The 25,740-nt window shown below is 42.7% G+C and overlaps 1 protein-coding gene across 1 annotated transcript; it reads right to left on the bottom strand.

The window, feature by feature from the left end:
• Positions 1-843: 843 nt before the first annotated feature.
• Positions 844-24,829, bottom strand: LOC310858696 (aspartate aminotransferase, cytoplasmic-like). Its single transcript, XM_083764924.1, has 9 exons — positions 24,622-24,829; positions 15,974-16,155; positions 13,034-13,157; positions 10,564-10,676; positions 9,185-9,289; positions 8,697-8,847; positions 7,173-7,338; positions 4,620-4,762; positions 844-2,679 (listed from the first exon to the last, which is right to left on the bottom strand). The coding sequence occupies exons 1-9, from the start codon at positions 24,728-24,730 to the stop codon at positions 2,540-2,542; spliced, it is 1,233 nt and encodes a 410-aa protein (XP_083621050.1). The 5' UTR covers positions 24,731-24,829; the 3' UTR covers positions 844-2,539.
• Positions 24,830-25,740: the final 911 nt, after the last annotated feature.

Raw genomic sequence — 25,740 nt, 5'->3', positions numbered from 1 at the left:
ATGGAAGCCATCATTCTCACGATAATGAAAATCTAAACATTTTTGTAAAAAAAAAAATCTTGTTTAAAACAAATCTGCCTAATGATGTCACTGGAAGACGGTTTCCAAACTGCCCACAGCCCTACTATGAGACACAGACTGAGTAGAAAAAAATCGTGCCATTTTATCATGATTATTAGTGAGGACCTATTATATGATGTGCATTTAAGAGAGAGCTAGAGTGTGTGACTCTCCTCTGCCTCTTTTACGATAGTCAACCTTTGATCCAGCACCTGCCTTTACTTGGTTTGTGGTTGTGGACGACTACATTGCTCCGATTAAAACACACTGTCCCATTGATGTTCAGCCTAGAAGCTTGGAGGATGAGTGTCGCTCTGGATTCTGCAATTAAATCTGACCTTGGATCTTTCAATAACAATATTTCTGATATTTGCTAGAGATGGGTATTATTGGCTGCACACGAAATGGACCATGATGGACATCATCATGGTCATCGAGAAAGAGATGAAAATATTTCCCGAGACGGGATCATATTAAACTAATGTGCTATGGATACAGCACTGCATTGAAGTAAAATATACTTTTTTTTGCATGAGCACATAACATTACAGCAATTATTGATCGACGCATTGTCTTACATAACTTCTGACTTCTGAGCTATTCATCATAGGATGAAAAAGGTTGCATTTTAACGCTCCACTGGATTACGTTGCCTAGAATCCCCTAGAAGACAAAAGATCATGAAAACTGATATTGAGGGGTTAGCATTTCATGGCTCGTCTGTCTGTGCGAGCACATGTCTTTGTTGCTCGCTTTAGTAATACAAATCACATAGACAAAGACTTTTAGTTCCATAGTTTATCATTTATTTGAATACACATTACTCTATGCCATAAACAATGGCACATGAAGGAGTGTAACTATGTGCTAATCAGTTGTTCATGACAATAAACAACTTTGAGTGAGGGTAACAGTAACAGAAATACAACCAAGAGGAGTCATTATTTGTGTTTGTCAAAACACAAATAAACAGGCGCTGAGCCCATCACAACATTGTCGGTGCTAAAAATTATACAGTATGTGCGGGTTTGTTTTTTAAATATATATTTTTATCCCACGATTTTGTAACCCATTTTCACCCCTGTGTCAATCATCTAACGTGATCCTGGGCTCTACACACCCTCCGCCAACCTAGTCCCCATATATGGGGGACAAGGAGAGCAACGGACTTGAACTCATGCTTCCTGAGTGTCCAAGTTTCTCCTTTACACCTGACAGGGGGGAGTTTCCCTGGTTGGACGTAGCGCGTGGAAGGAACACGTTATTCCAACCAGTTCCTTTCCCCTCCATCAGGCGCCCCGGCTGGCCAGGGGGAGGCACATACATTATGATTGATTGTAGAATTGGGTTTTGAGAGTGGTCAAGTTAAAAAATAATAAGCCAATATAAAATGAAATTATCTGAAATGTTTTGCTTGTTGGGAGCACTAAGTATTCCCATTAACTTGCATGATGCCTGGTACAGTTCTGTGCGACACAATTGTCACATCGAAAAATGTATAATGGACATGATGGTGATGTGTTGACTCAATATCAATTCTGTGAGTAAAATTTTGACGAGGGAAGACAAAAGACAAAGGTTTCACAAGGTACAGAAAAATAAGACACAAAACAACTTGACCTGTAGGCACATCATCATGCATGAGTGGTCATTCATTTCATTCCAGTCACAAGGAATTCACAAGGAAAGACAATAAGTGACCTCATGACAAATCTATATTAGGCCAGATTTATACATACAGTGAGTACATGTCACACACCGAAAATAGCCGATCTTCAAACTTGTAGATCTTCTATTTTTGGCACGCAATCAAGTATAGATCAAGTTTTAGACTGGCCTAGAGTGAGTCGAATGTGCGTCTAAGCAGTCTGTTCCTAACAGATAATCTAAAAACATTTAAAACAGTTTAAAAACAGTTAAAATAGTGAGGATGAGGCTATAATAACATCACAGTAACTCAAAAGCACTGTGATTTGTTCAGTCCTTTAGACAAATAATGGGCCAAACCCTACCCATCGAAGTGCAGGTCTGACTTCATAGTTGGGACGCAACAAATCTATTGGGATAAACAAAAATGTAAAAGTGTGTGACCAAAAATGATTTGACAGGAGTCTTATTTGCCCATAGATGATGGGACAGTACTGTGGTGACAATGAGAACTGTAGAATGATACTCTGTGAAATGTCTCAACTTCTTACAACTTCTATATATACAAACATGTATGTGCTGTGCTGGGTACCGTACAGAACATTAAAAGTACACAGAGAACCGAGTGCATGTTTGTTTTGTTCTTAAATATCACTTCATCAGATTGGAGGAGTCTCTGATTGGCTAAACGTATGGTTTAGCCAATCAGAGAGAGAAACAAAAAAAAGTGCAACATTCACACAAACACAAGGACGGGGGGAGAGGCGGCTCACACGATGCTTCCTGCGGCAGACAGGGAGCAAGGAATTGGGCGGATGTGGAGCGGATGGATCTACTGGACGTTGGAGACGGTGTCGTGGATGGACTGGGCTACGTAGTCGATGTTCTTGGAGGTGAGGCCACACATGTTGATACGACCGCTGGCCATGAGGAACACGTGCTTCTCCTTGATCATGTACTCCACCTGCTTAGCTGTAAATCAAATAGATTTAGTCGACTAAAACTAGACTCACACTAAAACATTCCAGGTGACTAAAATGTGACTAAAACTATTCAAGGGACTGACTAAAACTAAAATCAAAATGTGCTGCCAAAAACAACACTGCTCTAAAGCTACTGGTTCCTAAAGGGTGTCTGTGAATCACCTGTGAGAGCAGAGAGAGACCGCTTCATGTGTACCGGTATATGCATAATATCGACACTTTTGTAAATAAATATCTGACATTATCATACCAGTGCCACGCAAAAGTAGCAAAAATAGCCAACTATTTTGCAAAGAAAAGAAATAATCAATTTTAATCAATGAATATGGTTAACAAGAGCTTGTTGTGACAAAATAATAACTACATCAAATCCACTGGAAAACTGTTCCTCCCCTTCTTGAAAAGTAACAGTTTTCTGCCCAACATCCCCCTGACGACTTTCTGACCCAAAAACCCAGTTCAGTCAGAGGAGCACGCTTGTCAACGCTTACATGCAGTAGCAGCTTAACCTGTTTTGGACTGAAGTCGATTAAAAAAAAATACTTCTAAATCCTAACCTTTTTCTGAAAAACCCATGTTTCTATGTCAGTGGGGCTCAACCTTTTTCATATCAAGGACCCCCAGAATGATCTCTATTGGGCCACGGACCCCCATCTCAAAATATGTAGTTCCAAGGACCCCCCAGAAGCCAATATGTTAGTTAAAAATATTTGTGCCACATTTTCACGATTTTTCAAAAATAGCAGACCTACTGTACAAGCTCGTAGCGAGCTATGAGCTTGTAGATCTACTATTTTTCAATAGCTAAATTATAACAATGTTTAAAACACCGCCTAAAATGGGTTAAGCAAAGCAATATATTTACATTTGGCAGTATGCTTGTGTTCAGAAGCCTGCTGCTCTATCCAGCAGTAAGCAGGATGAATTAGGGGCATTCCACCCAAGCAGAAAGCCTGAACAGAATAACCCATTTAGGCTCAAAATTAAAAAATTAATCTTTTTTTTTTCTGAAATAAATAGTCACGATTTTTCAAAAATAGCAGACCTACAAGCTTGCAGATCTGCTATTTTTCAATAGCTAAATTATAACATAATGTTTAAAACGCCAAAAGGGGTTCCCGCTCAAAATGGGATAACAAAGTGCCAGGTGGAGGCGGTAGTTTACAAAACACTGCCAAGTACTGTAAGCCTGTCCATTTCAGGATTCGTGTCATGAAAAAGGTACAAGTCATATTATATATAGAATACATATTGTCGTGGGTGGAACTGCGGCCCCATTTCCACCAGTTGGTTCTTAGTCCCATGAGCCAGAGCTCTAAAATTGGAACGTTAATTATATGATTCGAGTGTGCAAAACCATATCTATATTAAATTGTTATCACCATGAAACTTCCCCAGTTGATTACTTACACGAAGACAATGATTTACTGTATTACAAATCTTACATTTTTAAATATGCAAATTAGGCATTTAGGAAAATATGCAAAGAAATATATATGAAAAAGGCTACTGTGGAGTGTGGAAGGGTTATCAATTATCATATTAATTTACTTAGTTATATTGATCCTATAAAACAATTTAATATAGGTATGGTCTTGCCCACTGCACACAAACAATTCATAATTAATGTTTGGAGGTCTGGCTCAAGGACTAAAAACTGGTTCTGAACCAACCAGTGGAAAAGGTTGTCTGCATGTCCAAAACTGTTACTCTTCAGGGGGAGAAAAAAATTAAGTGTTCCAATGGAGTTATTATTTAGTCACAAGCTCAGCTCCTAAATACTTTGTATTGGTTCAATAAAAACCCACAGATGCACTTAACCACTTTCACTTCAAAATGCTTCCCAAAATAGCCGAATTACAAGCCCTTGCTTTTTTTGTGTGTGACGTGTGACACGTTGCGTGCACTTGCGAGTTGCATGCTACTCACGGTTGAGGCCGGTGAAGCTGAACATGCCGATCTGCTGGGTGATGTGGTCCCAGGTACCAGGGGTCCCCAGAGCCTTCAGCTTGGACTGCAACTCATCCCTCATCAGCAGAACTCTGTCAGCCATGGTCTTCACGTTGTCTTTCCTATGATGGAAGGAACAGAATGAGAGAGAGTACAAATATAATAGGATAAGTAGCCTTGCCGAGGCATGAGGCCCATAGGGGCAGGAGCCTATCTCCTGTTTCTGTAGCGTGAGGCAGCTTGATGTACAAGTACACCCCCTGGACATGACGCTAGTATGTCGCAGGGACTTACCCCCAATCCAACCCTTGATGCTGAGTGTCAAGTAGGGAGGCACTGGGTCCCATTTTTAGGGACTTTGGTATGACCCGGCCGGGGATCGAACCCCGACCTCCCAGTCTCAGGGCGGACACTCTAACCACACGGCCACTGAGCTAACAGAATGAGAGAGAGTACAAATATAATAGGATAGAGGGGAGACAAATTAGAAAGAGAAACGGAAGAAAGCACAGAGGAAAAGTAGACACTTTGCTTCTTGTTGCGGTGGGATTAATAATGATACACTGGGGCTTTACCACAGAACAGAATACACAGCAGTGTTGTTTTTTTGGCAGCAAATTTCTATTTTAGTTTTAGTCACAGTCTCTTGAATAGTTTTCATTTAGTTTTAGTCACAGTTTTAGTCACCTGGAATGTTTTAGTGTTAGTCCAGTTTTAGTCAACTAAATGTCATAAGATTTTAGTCGACTAAATCTACAGTTGATTTAGTCGACTAAAATGTATTTTGGCAGGCCTTGATGTTGTCGTAATGACTGATTTTACACTTGCTGAAAATAGCCGATCTACAAGCTCACAACGTGTCACGCTGCAACGCGTTTTCAGCATGCAACCAAGTGTAAAATGACTTATACTGGATCTCTTGTCCACTAATCCCTTTCCTAGCATTTTAGTCTAGGTTTTAGCTGTTGACGAAATTGTCAATACATTTAGTCTTAGTTTTAGTCATCATAGTTTAGTTCATTTAGTTTCCGTCAGTGAAAAAAGGTAGTCGACGAACATTTTTCGTCTTAGTTTTAGTCGACAAAAACAACACTGATACACAGTCAAATTCTATGAGTGCATTGATCCCATGTGTAACTCTTGATAGTGTACAAATCAAGCCGTAAAGATTTTATGTACCATATTCAGTGGTGTGACACCGACAGTGGCGACTACAGAGAGTAAACAAGGTGCATAAAAGGTGGTTTGATGGAGAGGAAATCAAATAACTACTGAAAATGTAATAAATGCTGAATCCAAAATCTTCATCGCACAGAAGGAGGCCTGTATATTTCTTCAGTAATCCTATTTAACAGTCGATTGCGACCATTACAAACATTTCGCCACAGACTTAAGGAGGTTTGCGAATGTGATGGAAAGCACATTCCATCTATACTGGGCTTACATGGGCTCACTGATGGAATGGCATTTTGTGGCAGAACTTTTGAGAATGCCAAATGTGTGTAATATATCATTTGTTCAAAACATTATCTATTATAGAATTACAAAGACTGAAAATCTTAGATTAATATGGCAAAGGGATTTAGGATGTGAAATGGTCAAACATAATTTCCAAAGTTGGGTGGGCCACTAGGGATATTAAAAGCAAATGTATACATTACAAAATTACACATAGATTCTACTATACCCCTGTGAAACGGTTTAGGATGGGCTTGGAACAAACGGTGTCGGAAATGTAAAGGGGGAAAATGGTACATTTTTACATGCTTTTTGGGAATGCCCTGTGGTTTTACCATTCTGGAAAGAGGTACTGGGGAAACTTGGAGAATACTACCAGAATGCCCAAGGTTATGTCTCTTGGGAGATGGCACGGTGCTGCCACAGGGGGTCACCAAGGCACAACATGCATTAGTGACTGCAGGTCTTATCACTGCAGCCAGGCTGATACTGAGAAACTGGGAAGAGCTCTGCTACGCCAGAGATCACAGACTGGACCCAACTTATGACGGAAACGGCATCTTTCAATTGCCAGGAGGAAGTCGGAAACAATGTCAAAGGAAAGTTCCATGAAATATGAGACTACTTTTATTTGTATATTAAAAGGATGGTTGCATTAACAATTTGTATTTGGTAATACATTAGAGATGATATAATCACTATTGTCAACAACGGAATGTGGAGGGGTGTTTTTTTTTTTTTTTTTTTGACTGCTTGATTGTTTTTCTTGTCTCTTTCTTGTGTGTAAGTCATATGTATTTTGATGACAAAAAAATAAAAATAAAAATCTATTGTAGAGCATCTTGGATTCTGTCAGTGGTCTATTCGTTGAGAGTGTCTGGCTCCACGGCAGGGGGTCCGGTCACAAACCCCTGATAGGCGCAGACATGGATGGGCAATTGGGCACACAACATTTTGAGGACTACATAGACACAGATGAACGCCAGACAGCTCATCCCCCTAAGTGCCACAGCATAACAACTAAAATCTGTCTGTTTTTTTTGTTTTGTTTTTGTACTGTTGTGGAGCATATACCATTCGGCAAAGAGCTCGGGGCAGTTGAGGGTCTTGCTGACGATGCGTGCGCCCTGGGATGGAGGGTTGGACCAGGTGGTTCTGACGATCTTCTCCATCTGGGACAGAATGCGGGCAAGGTTCTCCTTGTCCTTGGCGACCACCGTCAGGTTCCCCACTCTCTCGTCTGAGGAGCAAACAGAGACATGCTTAAGGACGTGCATTTCTCAGTGTCCACAGTGTAATTACAGGACAGTGTTTAAAACTCACTGGACCGTAGATAGTGATAAAGGAATGTGAATCAAATAGTACTCACAGGTGGCTACAATTAGAAAACTGGACCCAGTAAAAAGTCAAATGCACCCCCCACACCCCCCTTTACTGTACATATTTATTTTGATCTCTAAACGTGAATATGATGTTAGTACTGTATATTTGTATGTCATTAATTAAATGTTCAGATGAATTGAATAGACCCCAATGGAAACCAGCCATATGCTTTATTGGGTTATAAATCCCGCAGACGTATTAAACTGTACTTTGCTGTGCTTTTTTCTGCAAGTATTCAATCAATCGACAATTCGTCATCTGAGATATTGAATGAATGATTAAATTACCCACTCTCTCAAATATATTATGCAGAATGTCCTATGTTTAAAGTACAGGACATTTTTTTGTTTCAGTGCAAAGACTGCAGTGTCTGTTCCAAATTCAAAACTACCAAAGACTATAGAGCGTCGCAGTCCCGCCCCCTTTCAGAACGACGAGTGGCCCAGGAAAAGATTCTCCATTCATTTTCTCCATAGGCTTTTCAAAAAGTATTTATTTAAAGACGGTTACGCTGCGGACAAAGCCAACTCGGATCGTGACAAATCATGACGGTAATTACAATGTGTTGGGCCGATCAAATTAGTAAGAAGAAAAACAAAACAAATATGTTGCATCCTGCCTTTATTTTCTTCTTTCAAATTATTTGATCGGCAACAAAATATTGTGTTTGTTGTCATGATTTGTCACGATCCGAGTTGGCTTTGTCCGCGGCGTAACCGTCTTTATATAAATACTTTTTGAAAAGCCACTGCGAAAATGAATGGAGAATCATTTCCTGGGCCACTCGTCGTTCTGAAAGGGGGCAGGCCTGCGACGCTCTATACCTTAAGACCTGAGAATGATAGTTGGCTACCTGACACACACTGGTAAGCAGCCGAGGGTAAGAATTCGCTAAGCAAATCCACTATGTAACACTATTTGGCTGGTAGTTTTTGCCCCAGGAGGTTGGTAAATTGCCCCGGCGGTTGGTAAATTGCCCCAGGAGGTTGGTAAATTGCCCCAGGAGGTTGGTAAATTGCCCCAGGAGGTTGGTAAATTGCCCCAGGAGGTTGGTAAATTGCCCAGGAGGTTGGTAAATTGCCCCAGGAGGTTGGTAAATTGCCCCGGCGGTTGGTAAATTGCCCCAGGAGGTTGGTAAATTGCCCAGGAGGTTGGTAAATTGCCCCGGAGGTTGGTAAATTGCCCAGGAGGTTGGTAAATTCCAGAACAACTTACTGTAAAGGCCGAAGTTCTTCGAGAACGACTGGGCCACGAAAAGCTCAAAGCCCTCGGACACGAAGTAACGAATGGCCCAAGCATCCTTATCCAGGCTGCCAGAGGCGAAGCCCTGATAGGCCGAGTCAAAGAACACAAACAGATTCCTCCTCTGTAGACACAAGAGACAGAAAAGGAACAATAATAATTGTACATTAATGTGTGTTTCATGAATCATGGATTAGACTTGACTTGACTTGACTTGACTTGACTTGACTCGACTCGACTTGACTCATGACTTCACTGCAATTTGTGAAACGGCATGAAAGGAGCTGTTCTTGAAGAGAAGATTATGGCTTTAAACTTTGCTTTTACAAAATATCCAAGAACTTAGGGTTTAATGGAAGATGGTTCTGAACATGTATGTATGACATAGTTTGACTACTCCAAAATAAAACACATCCAAATGACTCAGCCGTGAACTGAACTGAACTGTAAGACTTTTTTACCTTCATGACTTCTGAGATCTTCTTCCACTGGTCTGGGGTGGGGTCTGTTCCCGTCGGGTTGTGGGCGCAGGCGTGAAGGACAAACACGGAATGTTCTGGAGCGGTCTGCACATGAAGATTTGACAATGAAATGACATGGTCACATCATGACATTTATATCCAGGCACGCGTCAAAATATTCAAGAAGGAAGCCCCATCATTACGAGCTCTGGTGTCACGTACTACAAATGTCTATCTACAGTCCTGTAAGTAGACTTAGAAATAAAACTAGTGTTAACTAATCATCATTACAAGTGGCTCTTATTTTGTAACCAAACTGCCGTTCGAACTTCGAAGTGCTAGTATAACCCTTAGAGTATATATGAATAGAGACGGCACCCGGAGGAAACCCTGAGGCGAAATGGACATAGTGGGCGAATTTGGTATTGCAGCTCGAGCCAGTGCTGGTCCGTTGACTATCATTGCGCACGTTCATGTGTTTGGGGCCATGACACGTGAACGAATGTTTCATACGTGAACGCGCACAAACGGCACAATGATAGTCAACGGCAGCGTGTTCATGTGTTTGGGGCCAATCCATCCCAGAATGCACTCTGTTCCTACACGGAAGGAGGAGTGAAATCGCATCATGCACTTTTGAGCAACTTAATGCAAGTGGATGGGAGGAGAACTCGGGTGTCTTCTCTATTCTCTATTCATATATACTCTAAGGTATAACCAAGTAAACAAGAGCCCACAAGGCGGTGGTGGCTCAGGGGTAGAGTGCCTGGATGGTAACCGTAAGGTTGCCAGTTCGAACCCGGGCTCCCCCAGAGTTACTGTCGAAGTGTCCTTGAGCAAGACACTGAACCCCTAATTGCTCCCGATGTGCTAGTTGGTGCCTTGCATGGTTTCCGCTGCCATCGGTGTATGAATGTGTGTGTGAATGGGTGATTGTAATGCACAATCTCTGTAAAGCGCCTTGGATAAAGGCGCTATATAAATGCACCATTTACCATTAAACACAAGCTTTTAGCCGAAGTTCATATTTACGATATGAAAGCCATGCATCTGTCACACTGGAATTACGTTAAACATGGAACGTTCGCAGCATTAGCCGAGTAATTCACTTGATCTGGGATTAAGTGGTACTGAATTTGAGGCTCAACAAAAGCCAATTCATCCTAGCGTATATGACAGAGGACAATTTCACAATAAATTAAAATCTCTGCAAGTTTATTTTTTTAAATCACGATAAACAATAATAGCGATTATCATCCCATCCCTAGGTCCATGAATGAACGAAGGAAAGTTCATTCATTCCTAGATCCATGTGTAGATCAACGTCAAAGTCAGATTAACTCAAGGATGTTGCCGTGCCTCCTCCTTCCCAGACATACCTCTAGGTCGTTCAGAAGACCAGCGAGGTCCAGTCCTCGGTTGGCTGCGTCCCAGTAATGGTAGGGCCTGATGTCTGTGAAGCCAGCGTCAGCAAACACTGCATTGTGGTTCTCTGGAAGGAAGAGGATAAGTAGAACACAACACACATTCAGTGTTGTTTTCGTCGACTAAGACTAAGACGAAAAATGTTCGTCGACTACCTTTTTTCACTGACTAAAGCTATAAAAACGAATCTATGATGACTAAAACTAAGACTAAATATACTGACAATTTCGCCAACAAATAAAAACTAGACTAAAATGTTAGGAAGGGACTAATGGACAAGAGATCCAGTTTTATGCTGGGTTGCATGCTGAAAATAGCAGATATACTATATCTGCTATTTTCAGCATGCAACCAAAGTGTAAAATATGTCATTACAACGACATCAAGGCCTGTCAAACCACATTTTAGTCGACTAAATCAACTGTAGATTTAGTCGACTAAAATCGTATGACATTTAGTCGACTAAAACTAGACTAAACACTAGAACATTCCAGGTGAATAAAATGTGACTAAAACTAAGTGAAAACTATTCAAGAGACAAAGACTAAAACTAAAATAGAAATTTTCTGCCAAAAACAACACTGCACACATTACTCTACACATATAAAAACTGAAGGCTACTAGACTGAATCTTTAAAAAAAACAGTCATCTACATCTACCTCTGTTTTCTACCCCAGGAGAATGGAAGGCTAATATGTAACTGAGGCAGATATAATTATATGCTTTTTTGGTTTGTTTCTCTTCCAAGAAAATGGGGAATCAGAAGGTGGATGAGGAAATTGTTGATCAAATATTTTTTATTGTATTTTATTTTATTTATACAGTATATCATTGTCCTGTAATGTCATTCATGTCGAATGTCGTGTTTTTATGTTCTGTGTGGACCCCAGGAAGACTAGCTGCTGCTATGCACCAGCTAATGGGGATCCTAATAAAACTCTAAAACTCTAGATCAAAGCAAATCGTCTCCGATTCAAATTAGTATTCCGTATCGGAGGACAGATATAAAACTGATGTTCGGATGTTACCGATGTTTGGATGCCATTTGCAATCATTTATGTACAGTATGCATGCTGAACAACGCCCATCTGCTTCAAGCACGAAATCATTCCATGATTAATTAAAAGTATATGTATCTTTTAAAAACTCTACGAGCTTGTAGGTCTGCTATTTTTGAAAAATCGTGAAGATGTGGCACAAATCTTTGAATATATATTCTTTCAGAGCCAACGTTTTTAACTCAAATCTTCGCTTCCGAGGGGTTCCTGGAACGACATATTTTCAGATGGGGGTCGGTGGCCAATTACATAACATTTTTGGGGTTCTTGACATGAAACATTGAGCACCACTGACACAGAAACATCTTTCCCAAATAAACAAATATGTGAAAAGACAACAGAGCCATGGGATTCCGGTTACAACGTGGCCCTAAAGGGCAAGACCATTTTGGTAGAGGTTTGAGTTGTGGTTATCTTGCCCATGATTTAACTCCAAAAAGGTGTACAAGAAATCAACAATAGCTCCGTTGACTAGAAATGGATGCTGCTTACTTACATTGTACAGTGAAACGGCTCTCAAAGTAACACTTTTAAGCATCAAAGCATCATAATGAAACCCATAGAGTACCGTTTGTTTTTTAAATAAATATGTCAGCTTCCTGTTGATTTGGCAGAAAATAAATCTGGACTGGATTCACACATCCGGATCCTGATCTTCAAAATAGTACCACCAATAAGAAGTTGACAGTTTTATAAAAAATCACACCCGTGTGAACCGAGTGGTGTGAACCGAGTGGTGCAGAAGAATTATTCATTTTACTATATCGTTATGTTTGCTTATATCCAACCTTTATATTTTGCCATCAATTATAGTACTTGGCAATAATAATAATAATAATGAGTAGATCTGCTATAGGCTATAACATAATGTTTAACCCATTTAGGCCTGACGTCGAAATAAAAAAAAAGTCTTCGAAATCCTGGCGGTTTTCTGAAAACACATTATGTTTCTGTATCAGTGGTTCTCAAAAAATACACATTTTCACGATTTTTAAAAAATAGCAGACCTACAAGTTCATAGCGCGCCACTCGGTGGCGCGCTATGAACTTGTAGGTCTGCTATTTTTGAAAAACCTCATGTTTCTAGGTCAGTGGTGCTCAATATTTCATGTCAAGGACCGCAAAAATTATATGTAATTGGCCACCGACCCCCATCTGAAAATATGTTGTTCACGGGACCCCCCAGAAGCAAAGATTTGAGTTAAAAACATCCTGAAAAAAATATATATATTCCAAATTTGCGCCACATTTTCAAGAACTTTCAAAAATAGCAGACCTACAAGCTCATAGCACGCCACCGAGTGGCGCGCTATGAGCTTGTAGATCACAGCTATGAAGTATGAGGGCCCCGAGCTCCACACTAACCCCAGGTGGGCGCAGAGACATAGATGGGAGTTGCCGTATTGTTGACGCCATTGTACCAGCGACGCAGGAACTCTGCCCCGATCCTCAGGGCGCCGGTCCCTCCCAAAGCCTGGACTCCTCCTACCTGGAAGATATAAAAAGAAAACAAGGCACATGAGAGATGTTTTTAAGTTCTCCAAGGTCCCCAAGGTCGTATATTAACAGAAGTCTCAAGGTGAACCAAGTAGCTGGGGAAAAGCTTAGATAACACATAGTCTGACCCTGGAAGAGACAAAGCAATCGGTTTGCCTGCAAACGAGGGATGAAAATAACACAAAATTGCAGTAAAAAGGTTGACGCAATCAACTATTGTATTATTAGAATTTGGGGTTGTACTTGTAAATAGCCATTTTATTATTTCCATGATAAATTGTTTAATCTGCTTTTTAACCCATTTTGGGCGTGGACCCCTTTTGGTGTTAGCACTATGTTATGCTTTAGCTATTGAAAAATAGCAGATATACGAGCTTGTAGGTCTGCTATTTTTGAAAAAGATCGAAGAACCACTGACATAGAAACATAGCTTTTTCAGAAAACTGTACATTGTGCCAGTGTATTTACGAATCGACCAACAATTATGGACTCAAGGAGAGTGTAAAGTTGCCCGAGGGCCAAGGCTCCACAAACAGTCAGCGATGCTTTTTGATGGTTTTTATTGCTCCAAACTCCAGCTCCAGTGCAGATATTCGCACCGGAAAAATCAAACAACAAAAGTAATACTGGCCAAAATACAAAATAAAGAACTCAAAAATACTTAACGCTCAACGAAGGAAAAAGGAAAAATAACAAACTGCACTAGGCTATGCCCAGGACATGGGCCCTAGCAGCTCTCTCACGGGTGTGTCAGCATGATGCCTGCCCGAGCCTAACTGACTATCTCTGCCTGCAGTCTCCCCTTTATAGGAGAGGATCCTACCACCAACAGAGAAGCAATTAATTATACCCAGCCTATCTACAAGCTCCCAGTTATCAGCTGAACCTGAATCAGTAACCCCATACCTAGATGTTCTATTTTAGATTAATCATCATATGGGGTTACCTTAATTTCCCCAGATAATAGACATACTTTGATAAATAACATTGTGGAACACCCCTACTCCTCACCAGTACTTGGCACCTTCCCCCTCTTAAAGTGCCAGCACTGGAGAGGCCATACAAAATACTGAGGTTACAATAAACACACAGGTTAATAAACTGAATGTTTTCCCTGTGTGTATCATTTCATTTGTACATCCTGTAAATGCATACATCAACAGTATTGACATTAATGATAGGACCTGTCTGCCCCACTACCCACAGTCTGTGTGGTGTGTGCGTGCGTGCAATGTCCTTAATCAGTGTGTGTGTGTGTGTGTGTATAGGGCACGGGCTGCCCCGTGACAGAGAGCAAATTACTATCCAGCAAATTACTATCCTGGCTGTAAATCTAGCGTGCATGTGCATGCGTGTAGCCCTGGGATATATATAACTGTCAACTTATTGGTGTTTGAGAGTCTGAGCAAAAAGACAAATGCAAAAAAGTTGGCTAAATAACGTTCTGTCTCAGCTCTCATGGGCAGTGTATCTGGAGAAAATGGGGTGCGCACGCTTATCCGACATTACATACCATAAGACCGATATGGGGAAAGCGATCGGATCAAGGTCGGCGAACATGCGTTAAGGTTGGCGACCGGATTAAAGTTGGCGAAAATGCGTTAAGGTTGGCTAACATGCGTTAAGGTTGGCGACCGGATTAAGGTTGGCGAACATGCGTTAAGGTTGGCGACCAGATTAAGGTTGGCGAACATGCGTTAAGGTTGACGACCGGATTAAGGTTGGCGAACATGCGTTAAGGTTGGCGAACATGCGTTAAGGTTGGCGACCGGATTAAGGTTGGCGAACATGCGTTAAGGTTGGCGACCGGATTAAGGTTGGCGAACATGCGTTAAGGTTGGCGACCAGATTAAGGTTGGCGAACATGCGTTAAGGTTGGCGACCGGATTAAGGTTGGCGAACATGCGTTAAGGTTGGCGACTGGATTAAGGTTGGCGAACATGCGTTAAGGTTGGCGAACATGCGTTAAGGTTGTGACCGGATTAAGGTTGGCGAACATGCGTTAAGGTTGGCGAACATGCGCTGCTCCGTGCTTGCGGTTATGGTTAGGTTAGGGTTTGAGGTAGGTTGCCGTTGTCGGAAACTGTCGAAACTAAAGCCTGTACCCGAGAAAATTATGTTTCATAATATATCATTGAGTAGCGTTATCTTTTATCCTCTGCGTGTCAATAAGCATATGCAGCTGCAGTCGTATCTGGTTCGACCGCAATGTCACCTGTTTGGACCCATGCATTGCGCTTTTGTGCAGATCAACCCATTAAATCCGTTTCATTATAGAGTTTTGCATTGGATATAAAAAAAATAGCAGATATACAGGCTCACAGCGAGTCACTTGGTGCCACGCTGCAAGCTTGTACATCTGCCATTTACTTTTTGGGACAATCCTGAAAGTATGGGGAACTACGAATTTAGAAGGCATTCGTAGAAATCGGCCTCATGTCTTAAATCGGGTTAAAAAGATCACAATGGAAACAAGCCTTTGGGGTTTTCTTGTGTATTATGCATTTTAATTCATTTTTAAAACCCATTCTGTGCGGGAACCCCTTTTGGCGTCAGCATATGTTATGCTTTAGCTATTGAAAAATAGCAGATCTACAAGCTCATAGCGCGCCACCGAGTGGCGCGCTACGAGCTTGTAGGTCTGCTATTTTTGAAAAATCGAAGAACGACTGACATAGAAACATAGCTTTTTCAGAAAACTGTCAGAATGTATAAGACATTTTTAGAATCTGATCTCAGGTCAAAATGGGTTTTAATAAAGCGCTCATTCAATTAAATCAATCAAATAAAAACAATCCTAGTCCCTACCCTGTTGTCCTTGATGGCAGCGCTGTCCTCTCCCAGGGCCACCATGGAGGACGCGGAGCGGAACTCGGGCAGGCCCAGGATGGGCAGGTACTCGTGGTTCAGACTGTCGTCCTCCACGATCAGCTTCTCCACCTTCTTCACCACCGGCAGCACCCAGGGCAGGCAGTCATCAGTGCGGTACGCTGGAGGGAGGGGGACACAGGGACATCAGTACGGTACGCTAGAGGGAGCAGTGTTGTTTTTGGCAGCAGAATTTCTATTTTAGTTTTAGTCGTCGTCTCTTGAATAGTTCTCACTTAGTTTTAGTCACATTTTAGTCACCTGGAATGTTCTAGTGTTTAGTCTAGTTTTAGTCGACTAAATGTTATACGATTTTAGTCTACTAAATCTACAGTTGATTTAGTCGGCTAAAATGTGGTTTGACAGGCCTTGATGTCGTTGTCATGACATATCTTACACTTTGGTTGCATGCTGAAAATAGCAGATATACAATCTCACAACGCGTCGCAGCATAAAACTGGATCTCTTGTCCACTAGTCCCCTAGTCCCTTCCTAACATTTTAGACTAGTTTTTATTTGTTGACGAAATTGTCAGTATATTTAGTCTTAGTTTAGACACAGGGACATCAGTATGATATGCTAGAGGAGACACAGGGACATCAGTATGATACGCTAGAGGAGACACAGGGACATCAGTATGATACGCTAGAGGAGACACAGGGACATCAGTATGATACGCTAGAGGAGACACAGGGACATCAGTATGATACGCTAGAGGAGACACAGGGACATCAGTACGATATGCTAGAGGAGACACAGGGACATCAGTACGATATGCTAGAGGAGACACAGGGACATCAGTATGGTATGCTAGAGGAGACACAGGGACATCAGTATGATATGCTAGAGGAGACACAGGGACATCAGTATGATATGCTAGAGGAGACACAGGGACATCAGTACGGTATGCTAGAGGAGACACAGGGACATCAGTATGATATGCTAGAGGAGACACAGGGACATCAGTATGATACGCTAGAGGAGACACAGGGACATCAGTATGATACACTAGAGGAGACACAGGGACATCAGTATGATATGCTAGAGGAGACACAGGGACATCAGTATGATATGCTAGAGGAGACACAGGGACATCAGTATGATATGCTAGAGGAGACACAGGGACATCAGTATGGTATGCTAGAGGAGACACAGGGACATCAGTATGATATGCTAGAGGAGACACAGGGACATCAGTATGATACACTAGAGGAGACACAGGGACATCAGTATGATATGCTAGAGGAGACACAGGGACATCAGTATGATATGCTAGAGGAGACACAGGGACATCAGTATGATATGCTAGAGGAGACACAGGGACATCAGTATGATACACTAGAGGAGACACAGGGACATCAGTATGATACGCTAGAGGAGACACAGGGACATCAGTATGATATGCTAGAGGAGACACAGGGACATCAGTATGGTATGCTAGAGGAGACACAGGGACATCAGTATGATACGCTAGAGGAGACACAGGGACATCAGTATGATATGCTAGAGGAGACACAGGGACATCAGTATGATATGCTAGAGGAGACACAGGGACATCAGTATGGTATACTAGAGGAGACACAGGGACATCAGTATGATATGCTAGAGGAGACACAGGGACATCAGTATGATACGCTAGAGGAGACACAGGGACATCAGTATGATATGCTAGAGGAGACACAGGGACATCAGTATGATACACTAGAGGAGACACAGGGACATCAGTACGATATGCTAGAGGAGACACAGAGACATCAGTACGATATGCTAGAGGAGACACAGGGACATCAGTATGATACGCTAGAGGAGACACAGGGACATCAGTATGATATGCTAGAGGAGACACAGGGACATCAGTATGGTATACTAGAGGAGACACAGGGACATCAGTATGATACGCTAGAGGAGACACAGGGACATCAGTATGATATGCTAGAGGAGACACAGAGACATCAGTACGATATGCTAGAGGAGACACAGGGACATCAGTATGATACGCTAGAGGAGACACAGGGACATCAGTATGATATGCTAGAGGAGACACAGGGACATCAGTATGGTATACTAGAGGAGACACAGGGACATCAGTATGATACGCTAGAGGAGACACAGGGACATCAGTATGATATGCTAGAGGAGACACAGGGACATCAGTATGATATGCTAGAGGAGACACAGGGACATCAGTATGATACACTAGAGGAGACACAGGGACATCAGTATGGTATACTAGAGGAGACACAGGGACATCAGTATGGTATACTAGAGGAGACACAGGGACATCAGTATGATACGCTAGAGGAGACACAGGGACATCAGTATGATATGCTAGAGGAGACACAGGGACATCAGTATGATACGCTAGAGGAGACACAGGGACATCAGTATGATATGCTAGAGGAGACACAGGGACATCAGTACGATATGCTAGAGGAGACACAGGGACATCAGTATGATATGCTAGAGGAGACACAGGGACATCAGTATGATACGCTAGAGGAGACACAGGGACATCAGTATGATATGCTAGAGGAGACACAGGGACATCAGTATGGTATGCTAGAGGAGACACAGGGACATCAGTATGATATGCTAGAGGAGACACAGGGACATCAGTATGATACGCTAGAGGAGACACAGGGACATCAGTATGATATGCTAAGAGGAGACACAGGGACATCAGTACGATATGCTAGAGGAGACACAGAGACATCAGTACGATATGCTAGAGGAGACACAGGGACATCAGTATGATATGCTAGAGGAGACACAGGGACATCAGTATGATACACTAGAGGAGACACAGGGACATCAGTACGATATGCTAGAGGAGACACAGAGACATCAGTACGATATGCTAGAGGAGACACAGGGACATCAGTATGATACGCTAGAGGAGACACAGGGACATCAGTATGATATGCTAGAGGAGACACAGGGACATCAGTATGATACGCTAGAGGAGACACAGGGACATCAGTATGATATGCTAGAGGAGACACAGGGACATCAGTATGGTACGCTAGAGGAGACACAGGGACATCAGTATGGTATACTAGAGGAGACACAGGGACATCAGTATGGTATACTAGAGGAGACACAGGGACATCAGTATGATATGCTAGAGGAGACACAGGGACATCAGTATGGTATACTAGAGGAGACACAGGGACATCAGTATGATACGCTAGAGGAGACACAGGGACATCAGTATGATATGCTAGAGGAGACACAGGGACATCAGTATGATACGCTAGAGGAGACACAGGGACATCAGTATGGTATGCTAGAGGAGACACAGGGACATCAGTATGATATGCTAGAGGAGACACAGGGACATCAGTATGATACGCTAGAGGAGACACAGGGACATCAGTATGGTATGCTAGAGGAGACACAGGGACATCAGTATGATATGCTAGAGGAGACACAGGGACATCAGTATGATATGCTAGAGGAGACACAGGGACATCAGTATGATACGCTAGAGGAGACACAGGGACATCAGTATGATATGCTAGAGGAGACACAGGGACATCAGTATGATATGCTAGAGGAGACACAGGGACATCAGTATGATACGCTAGAGGAGACACAGGGACATCAGTATGATATGCTAGAGGAGACACAGGGACATCAGTATGGTATGCTAGAGGAGACACAGGGACATCAGTATGATACGCTAGAGGAGACACAGGGACATCAGTACGATATGCTAGAGGAGACACAGGGACATCAGTATGATATGCTAAGAGGAGACACAGGGACATCAGTATGATACGCTAGAGGAGACACAGGGACATCAGTATGATATGCTAAGAGGAGACACAGGGACATCAGTATGGTATGCTAGAGGAGACACAGGGACATCAGTACGATATGCTAGAGGAGACACAGGGACATCAGTATGATATGCTAGAGGAGACACAGGGACATCAGTATGATACGCTAGAGGAGACACAGGGACATCAGTATGGTATGCTAGAGGGGACAAGCAGAGAGACTCAGGCCTCATTTATAGTACATTTATTGCACAACTGTGTCTTCTTGACGAAGAAGAGGGGGGGGGATCACACCCGGTACAACTATACTTTTATTTACTGTACTGTACTGTACTGTACTGTGCTCAGTACAATATTGGCCTGTGAGATGTAGTGGGGTAGTAGCTGGTGTCCTGCTGGGTGTAATAACAAGCACAGTTGTTGACTTAAGCACAGGGTTGTAATGACCCCTCCTTCCTGGTGTGTGTGTGTGTGTGTGTGTGTGTGTGTGTGTGTGTGTGTGTGTGTGTGTGTGTGTGTGTGTGTGTGTGTGTGTGTGTGTGTGTGTGTGTGTGTGTGTGTGTTCAAAACAGCTGCAGGGGTCAATAGGTCATACTCTGACATATAGGGACAAACAGACATACAGACAAATTACACACACACACACACACACAGTCACGCTTGGCACCGCTTCAGAAAGATTAGCATTTTAGAGCAGGGGTCCTCATCTTTTTTCAGGCCAGCTGAAAGAGATGAAGCAGGGACGCACCACAGTACCACTACATGTTGTATAAAATTGTGTTTCAAAATCAAACTTTTTCATAGATAGTTTAATAGACTTGTTTGACAGCACTATCATTGTGTAGCGTACTAGTGTTCATTGTGTTGGATTCACTCTGCTATTTGTGGCTAAGTTCTCCTCAGAACAGGGATGCTAGGGTTCAAGCCAATGGGGTAAAACAAAACCTATTACGCAACGATGTGGCCCCCCCTGTATTAACCCATTCTGACCTGAGATCAGATTCTAAAAATGTCTTCTACATCCTGACAGTTTTCTGAAAAAGCTATGTTTCTATGTCAGTCGTTCTTCGATTTTTCAAAAATAGCATCCCTACAAGCTCATAGCGCGCCACGCTATGAGCTTGTAGGGATGCTATTTTTCAATAGCTAAAGCATAGCATAATGCTAACACCAAAAGGGGTTCCCGACCCAAAAATGGGTTAACTCCTGGGCTACGGCCTGGACCAGACCCCTGCTTAAGAGACCACATCCTCTGTGCTGCCTATTAATCAGCTAAACATCCCAGACTATAGAGCGTCGCAGTCCCGCCCCCCCTCGAGAGACCCGGAAAATAAATCCCTGTTAATTTTCCTATTCATAGACTTTTCAGAAAGTATTTATTTAAAGACGTTTACGCCGCGGACAAAGCCAACTTTTGTCGTGACAAATCATGACAATAAACACAATGTTTTGGGCCAAACAAAGAATTAGAAAGTAGAAAAAAATGGCAGGTTACAACACTTTTTTTTCTTTGTAATTATTTGTTTGGTCCAAAATATTGTGTTTGTTGTCATGATTTGTCACGACTCGAGTTGGCTTCGTAAAAGGTCGCTTAAAAGGTCTTTAAATAAATACTTGTTGAAATGTCTATGGGAAAAATGCATTGGGATTCATTTCCTGGGCCTGGCGTCGTCATGAAAGGGTCGGGACTGCGACGCTCTATAGTGGGTTTAGGATAACCTCTTCCCTCTAGTTTCTACCCGAGAGATATTTTTTTGTTGCACTTTACCATTTCCGTCATTGCCTTGCACGACTCTGCCGAGGTCACCTTGACTACTGTGGGATCGACTGTGCATGTCTGAGGGACATTGCACAGGGAACTCGCGTCCCCTCAAATGAAAGCAATCTAATCTGTGAGCAGGGCACAGTGTATCAGGTGACAACTGCCAAGTTCATTTAAATGCCACACATCCACCAGACTGGAGGAATTCATTATTACAACAATCAACACATTGCCAATAAGTAACTCATTTTATTATAATAGAACATTCACAATCACCATAGGATTCTGTTCTAAGGTCGACCTTAAAGACTGTGTGTGTCAGTTTAGAGCCAGCATAAGTTTAGAGCCAGCATAAAACAGCAGAGGCCTGTCTGCAAATTCACTGCAGTGAAGCCTTTTCATATCAAGGACCCCCAGTTTGATATGCATTATTTAGGCTATGGACCCAAATTTGATATTTATATTTCTACACAGAGTTGCAGATCCGCAAGGGTCCATTTGTCCTGAACTGGGGACCCTCTAAAAACACCCTCAAAGACCCCTGGAGGTCCCGGGACCACATGTTGAAAACCAGAGTCCTAAAGTAAGAACAGTCTTGTGAGTGGAGGATTACAGGGTTTGAAAGCATGAGTCAGCTAAGAACATTCTCTGCCGATCCATGCAGCGGTATGAACTCACCTGATCATTTCCCAACACAATGCATTATGTATTATGTTATGAAGGTATGGTGGCAAAGTTCATATACATGTAATGTTACTATACTTGGCAATTTAACACCAATTACTGTGACACTCTCCAGGAGGCTGGGAAGAGCACCTGTTATTGTTAACCGTTTGGTAATTACAAACCCCCGCAATGGCCCGCATAGCACAGCTGATTCAAATGAAACTAACCTATTTATATTACGCTAACTGTGAATGTTAGTCAGCTATACAGTAGGACCGTGAAAGGGCAGACCACATGTCACTTCTGTGTTGTTCTGAAAGAGTTATAAAGCTGGGAGGCAGGCACACTGCTGCTCTGTAACCTGATGACGATGATGACTACAAAATAAATAAAGAATGGATTGATCCCTAAAAGATGGTTTTGCGGCATGCTTTTTCATTCTCTGCTGAATATTATTAAGTAAGATCAAAAACGTCCATTATACAGTAGGACTGTGTGTGTGTGTGTGTGTGTGTGTGTGTGTGTGTGTGTGTGTGTGTGTGTGTGTGTGTGTGTGTGTGGCGCAGTAAGCCATGATTACAGGACATGGGTGAGGCACTCTGAATATCTCATGTCATGTACCATCCGTTACATATATTGACCTACAGTAACTGGTTTTTGTGGCACAGAGAAATATTGTGGCAACAAGACTAAAAATGCATGCAACACAAAGACTATTAGATGCCTTAAACCTGAAAACATCACCTGTCCCTCTCAATGGGTAACCTTTAATAGGTATATCGGGAGAGGCTTGTTGTCGGCATCAGCCAATAACACGGTTACAATGTGATATAGACGGACCCCTGGGAGATGGATGCTGAGGTGGAGGTTTACCGCACAAACGGACACACCCAAGCCTTGCTGCTCATACGCCGATTTGGCGGTGGCCCAGGATCGAACCCATGACCTTGTGGTCCAAAGGCGAGAGCTCTACAGGCCGAGCTATACCGCACACACCGTTGAGCACTCGTGAATGATGGCACATGCGCATCATTGTGATGTCTCAGAACATCATTGTGATGTCAGAACAAGGCCAGCTCCATATATGGAGATCTAGGGGTGATCATAGTGTGATCAATTTGGGCCCTGTCCAGAGCCTGGGCAGAAGCTGGTTCTGGACAACCGGCTATCCGACGGACTCGACACCGGGCACGGCACTCCCTATGGTGGTGTCGCGTGTGTCAAATTTGAAGACGGTGAGGAGAACGGTTTTCGAGTTACGTGCATTACAGTCGTATGTACAGACACATGTACAGAGGCATTTCTTGTAAGATGGGGGGGGGGACAAATCGCCCATCACAGGCAGCGTGAAGGGTGATTTGACCCGTCCCGAATCAATTGTCATCAGTCCAATCATCTCTGAGAGGAAGTGAAGTCAATCATAACCGAATTACCTTGGATCAAGACTATCATATACTAACATATACTCGTCGAAGTCACTGAACGGCCCTGCGTACCAAACTGTTTCAAATTTGCACACAATGCAGGAGGAGGCAGCAGCGCGACCCGTTAATAAAAACACTTGGGAAAAAAATCACCTGCACAGAATTTCTTGACAGAACGTAGCTCATAACATGTATACGGTGGATTTTTATGAAACAAAAGCTTGGCAGATTGAGAGGGCAATTCAAGCTTTCCCTACACCTGTCAATGGAGGGTATTGCAACTCTAGATTCATCCCATTATAAAAGAAATCTAGAGTTGCAAATATATATCATAATATATATGACAGCCTTGTATCAAGGCTAGCCATTTTCCAGGATTACACCAGCGAAATCAAATATCATCCTTTGAAATTCAGCACCTGGCATGACAAAGCACCAGGACTTAGTATAGTACAACAGCAACTATAATTTTAGTAAGCAAAGCAGTCATTTCTGGATGAGCTCCTAACTGCACAATCTAACCTTCAAGACTGTCACATACTGTGTTTTATCGAATCTGACTGGACCAAGGCAATCTAAATGTTTGGGCTACTGTCAAATGCCAATGCACTTGGCACAGACATATACGTTACTGTAGTAGTTTGACAGCTGAGCTGGCTAGCAGCAGAGAGCTCAAAGGCAAAGCTAAGGTCAACTAAAGGATGTATAAAAGAAAATACGTTGGCATGACATTCAAGATAAGTAACCCCCACTTATAGTCCCAGCTGCTTAAATGTGTACCAGCATTCTAGAAGACGACATTCTACGTTAGTTGCATGGCAAGCTAAAGCAAAGCACAAGAACGGCTGAGTATCCTCGGGAATCTGCGCTGTTAGCATTAGCATTAGCTCTGGTCCATTCTAACGCTATGGACCAGAGCTACTACATTAGCATGATATGAGTCTCAATTCGTACCTCCAACTCCCAGGTTCACCTTCTGCGGATGGGGGTCTTCTCTGAAGTCAGCCGTCAGCTTGAAGACAGCCACGGGTGGGGCCTGGGGGACTTCGCTGAAGATGGACATGCTCGTATAAAGGGGACGGGGGGACAGTGACTGCAGTGACGGCTGTGAGGAGAGTCTGAGAGCCGGGGGCCTGGGAATCACCTTCAACCGGCCGCTTTCAGGACGAAATGGGTGTGAATCCAACAACCAATTGAAACGCAAGGGGAGGGGATAACAACACTGGATGCGGCCAATCAGGGTAGAGCAAAAGTCACGTCACGCACGCGACCTTTAATCTCTACCCTGACGTCTCCCTGACGTTAAAAGCCTGGTGACGCGAGGTTAGTGGTTACCCTGACCAGAGCCATGTGACCCTGACCAGAGTAATCTGGTCTTTTTTCCCCTCACTGTATAGGCCTATGTATCTTTTCCCTTTTAACCTCTATGATGATTTCCTGTTTTGACTATATAGTTGTGTAATATTCGTATGTCTCTAATTGTTTTGATGAATTGAAAATGGTGGGCCCTATTGTAGACAAGTGTAATGCTTTATGGTGTCGTCCACTCACAGTTAACAGTTGTTGTATTGAGTTGTACTTGAAATGTACTGTAATTCTGCAAACTGTTAATAAATCAATCAATCAATCAATCAGAGTGTCGACACCAGCGTTGACTCCCATAGTCCCATTGTAACAATGGAATGCGGAAGTGCTCAATCTATCTATATCTCAATCTTAGAGTATCTCAATCTGATCTCAATCGATCTCAAATTCTCAATGGGATAGTTCCAAATTCAATGTTTGGAACTATAGCCCATAGCACTTGCTTTGTGGCGAGATAAAAGCGTGTCGCCACTCTCTTACTAGATTACTCTGACCCTGACCAGAGCTTGACGTGTCCCTGCTGATTATTAGTGATACAACTCAAAACTGATATGTATAATGGTGAATTTGAATTACTAGAGTGGTGACAGTTGGGCACTGGCCTACTTGGAACACGTAAATTGGAAATGCATGCCCCACCCAGTTATTATGCCCAGATATGGAGTTCTTTGTCAGGCATGCCCATTATCCAACGGGCCTGTTGGGCCC

Source organism: Protomyctophum parallelum (assembly GCF_964188405.1).
Source record: "Protomyctophum parallelum genome assembly, chromosome: 5".
NCBI classification, from domain to species: domain Eukaryota; kingdom Metazoa; phylum Chordata; class Actinopteri; order Myctophiformes; family Myctophidae; genus Protomyctophum; species Protomyctophum parallelum.
Note: the sequence above shows the minus strand (reverse complement) of the source record. Positions and strands in the feature narration are given on the sequence as shown.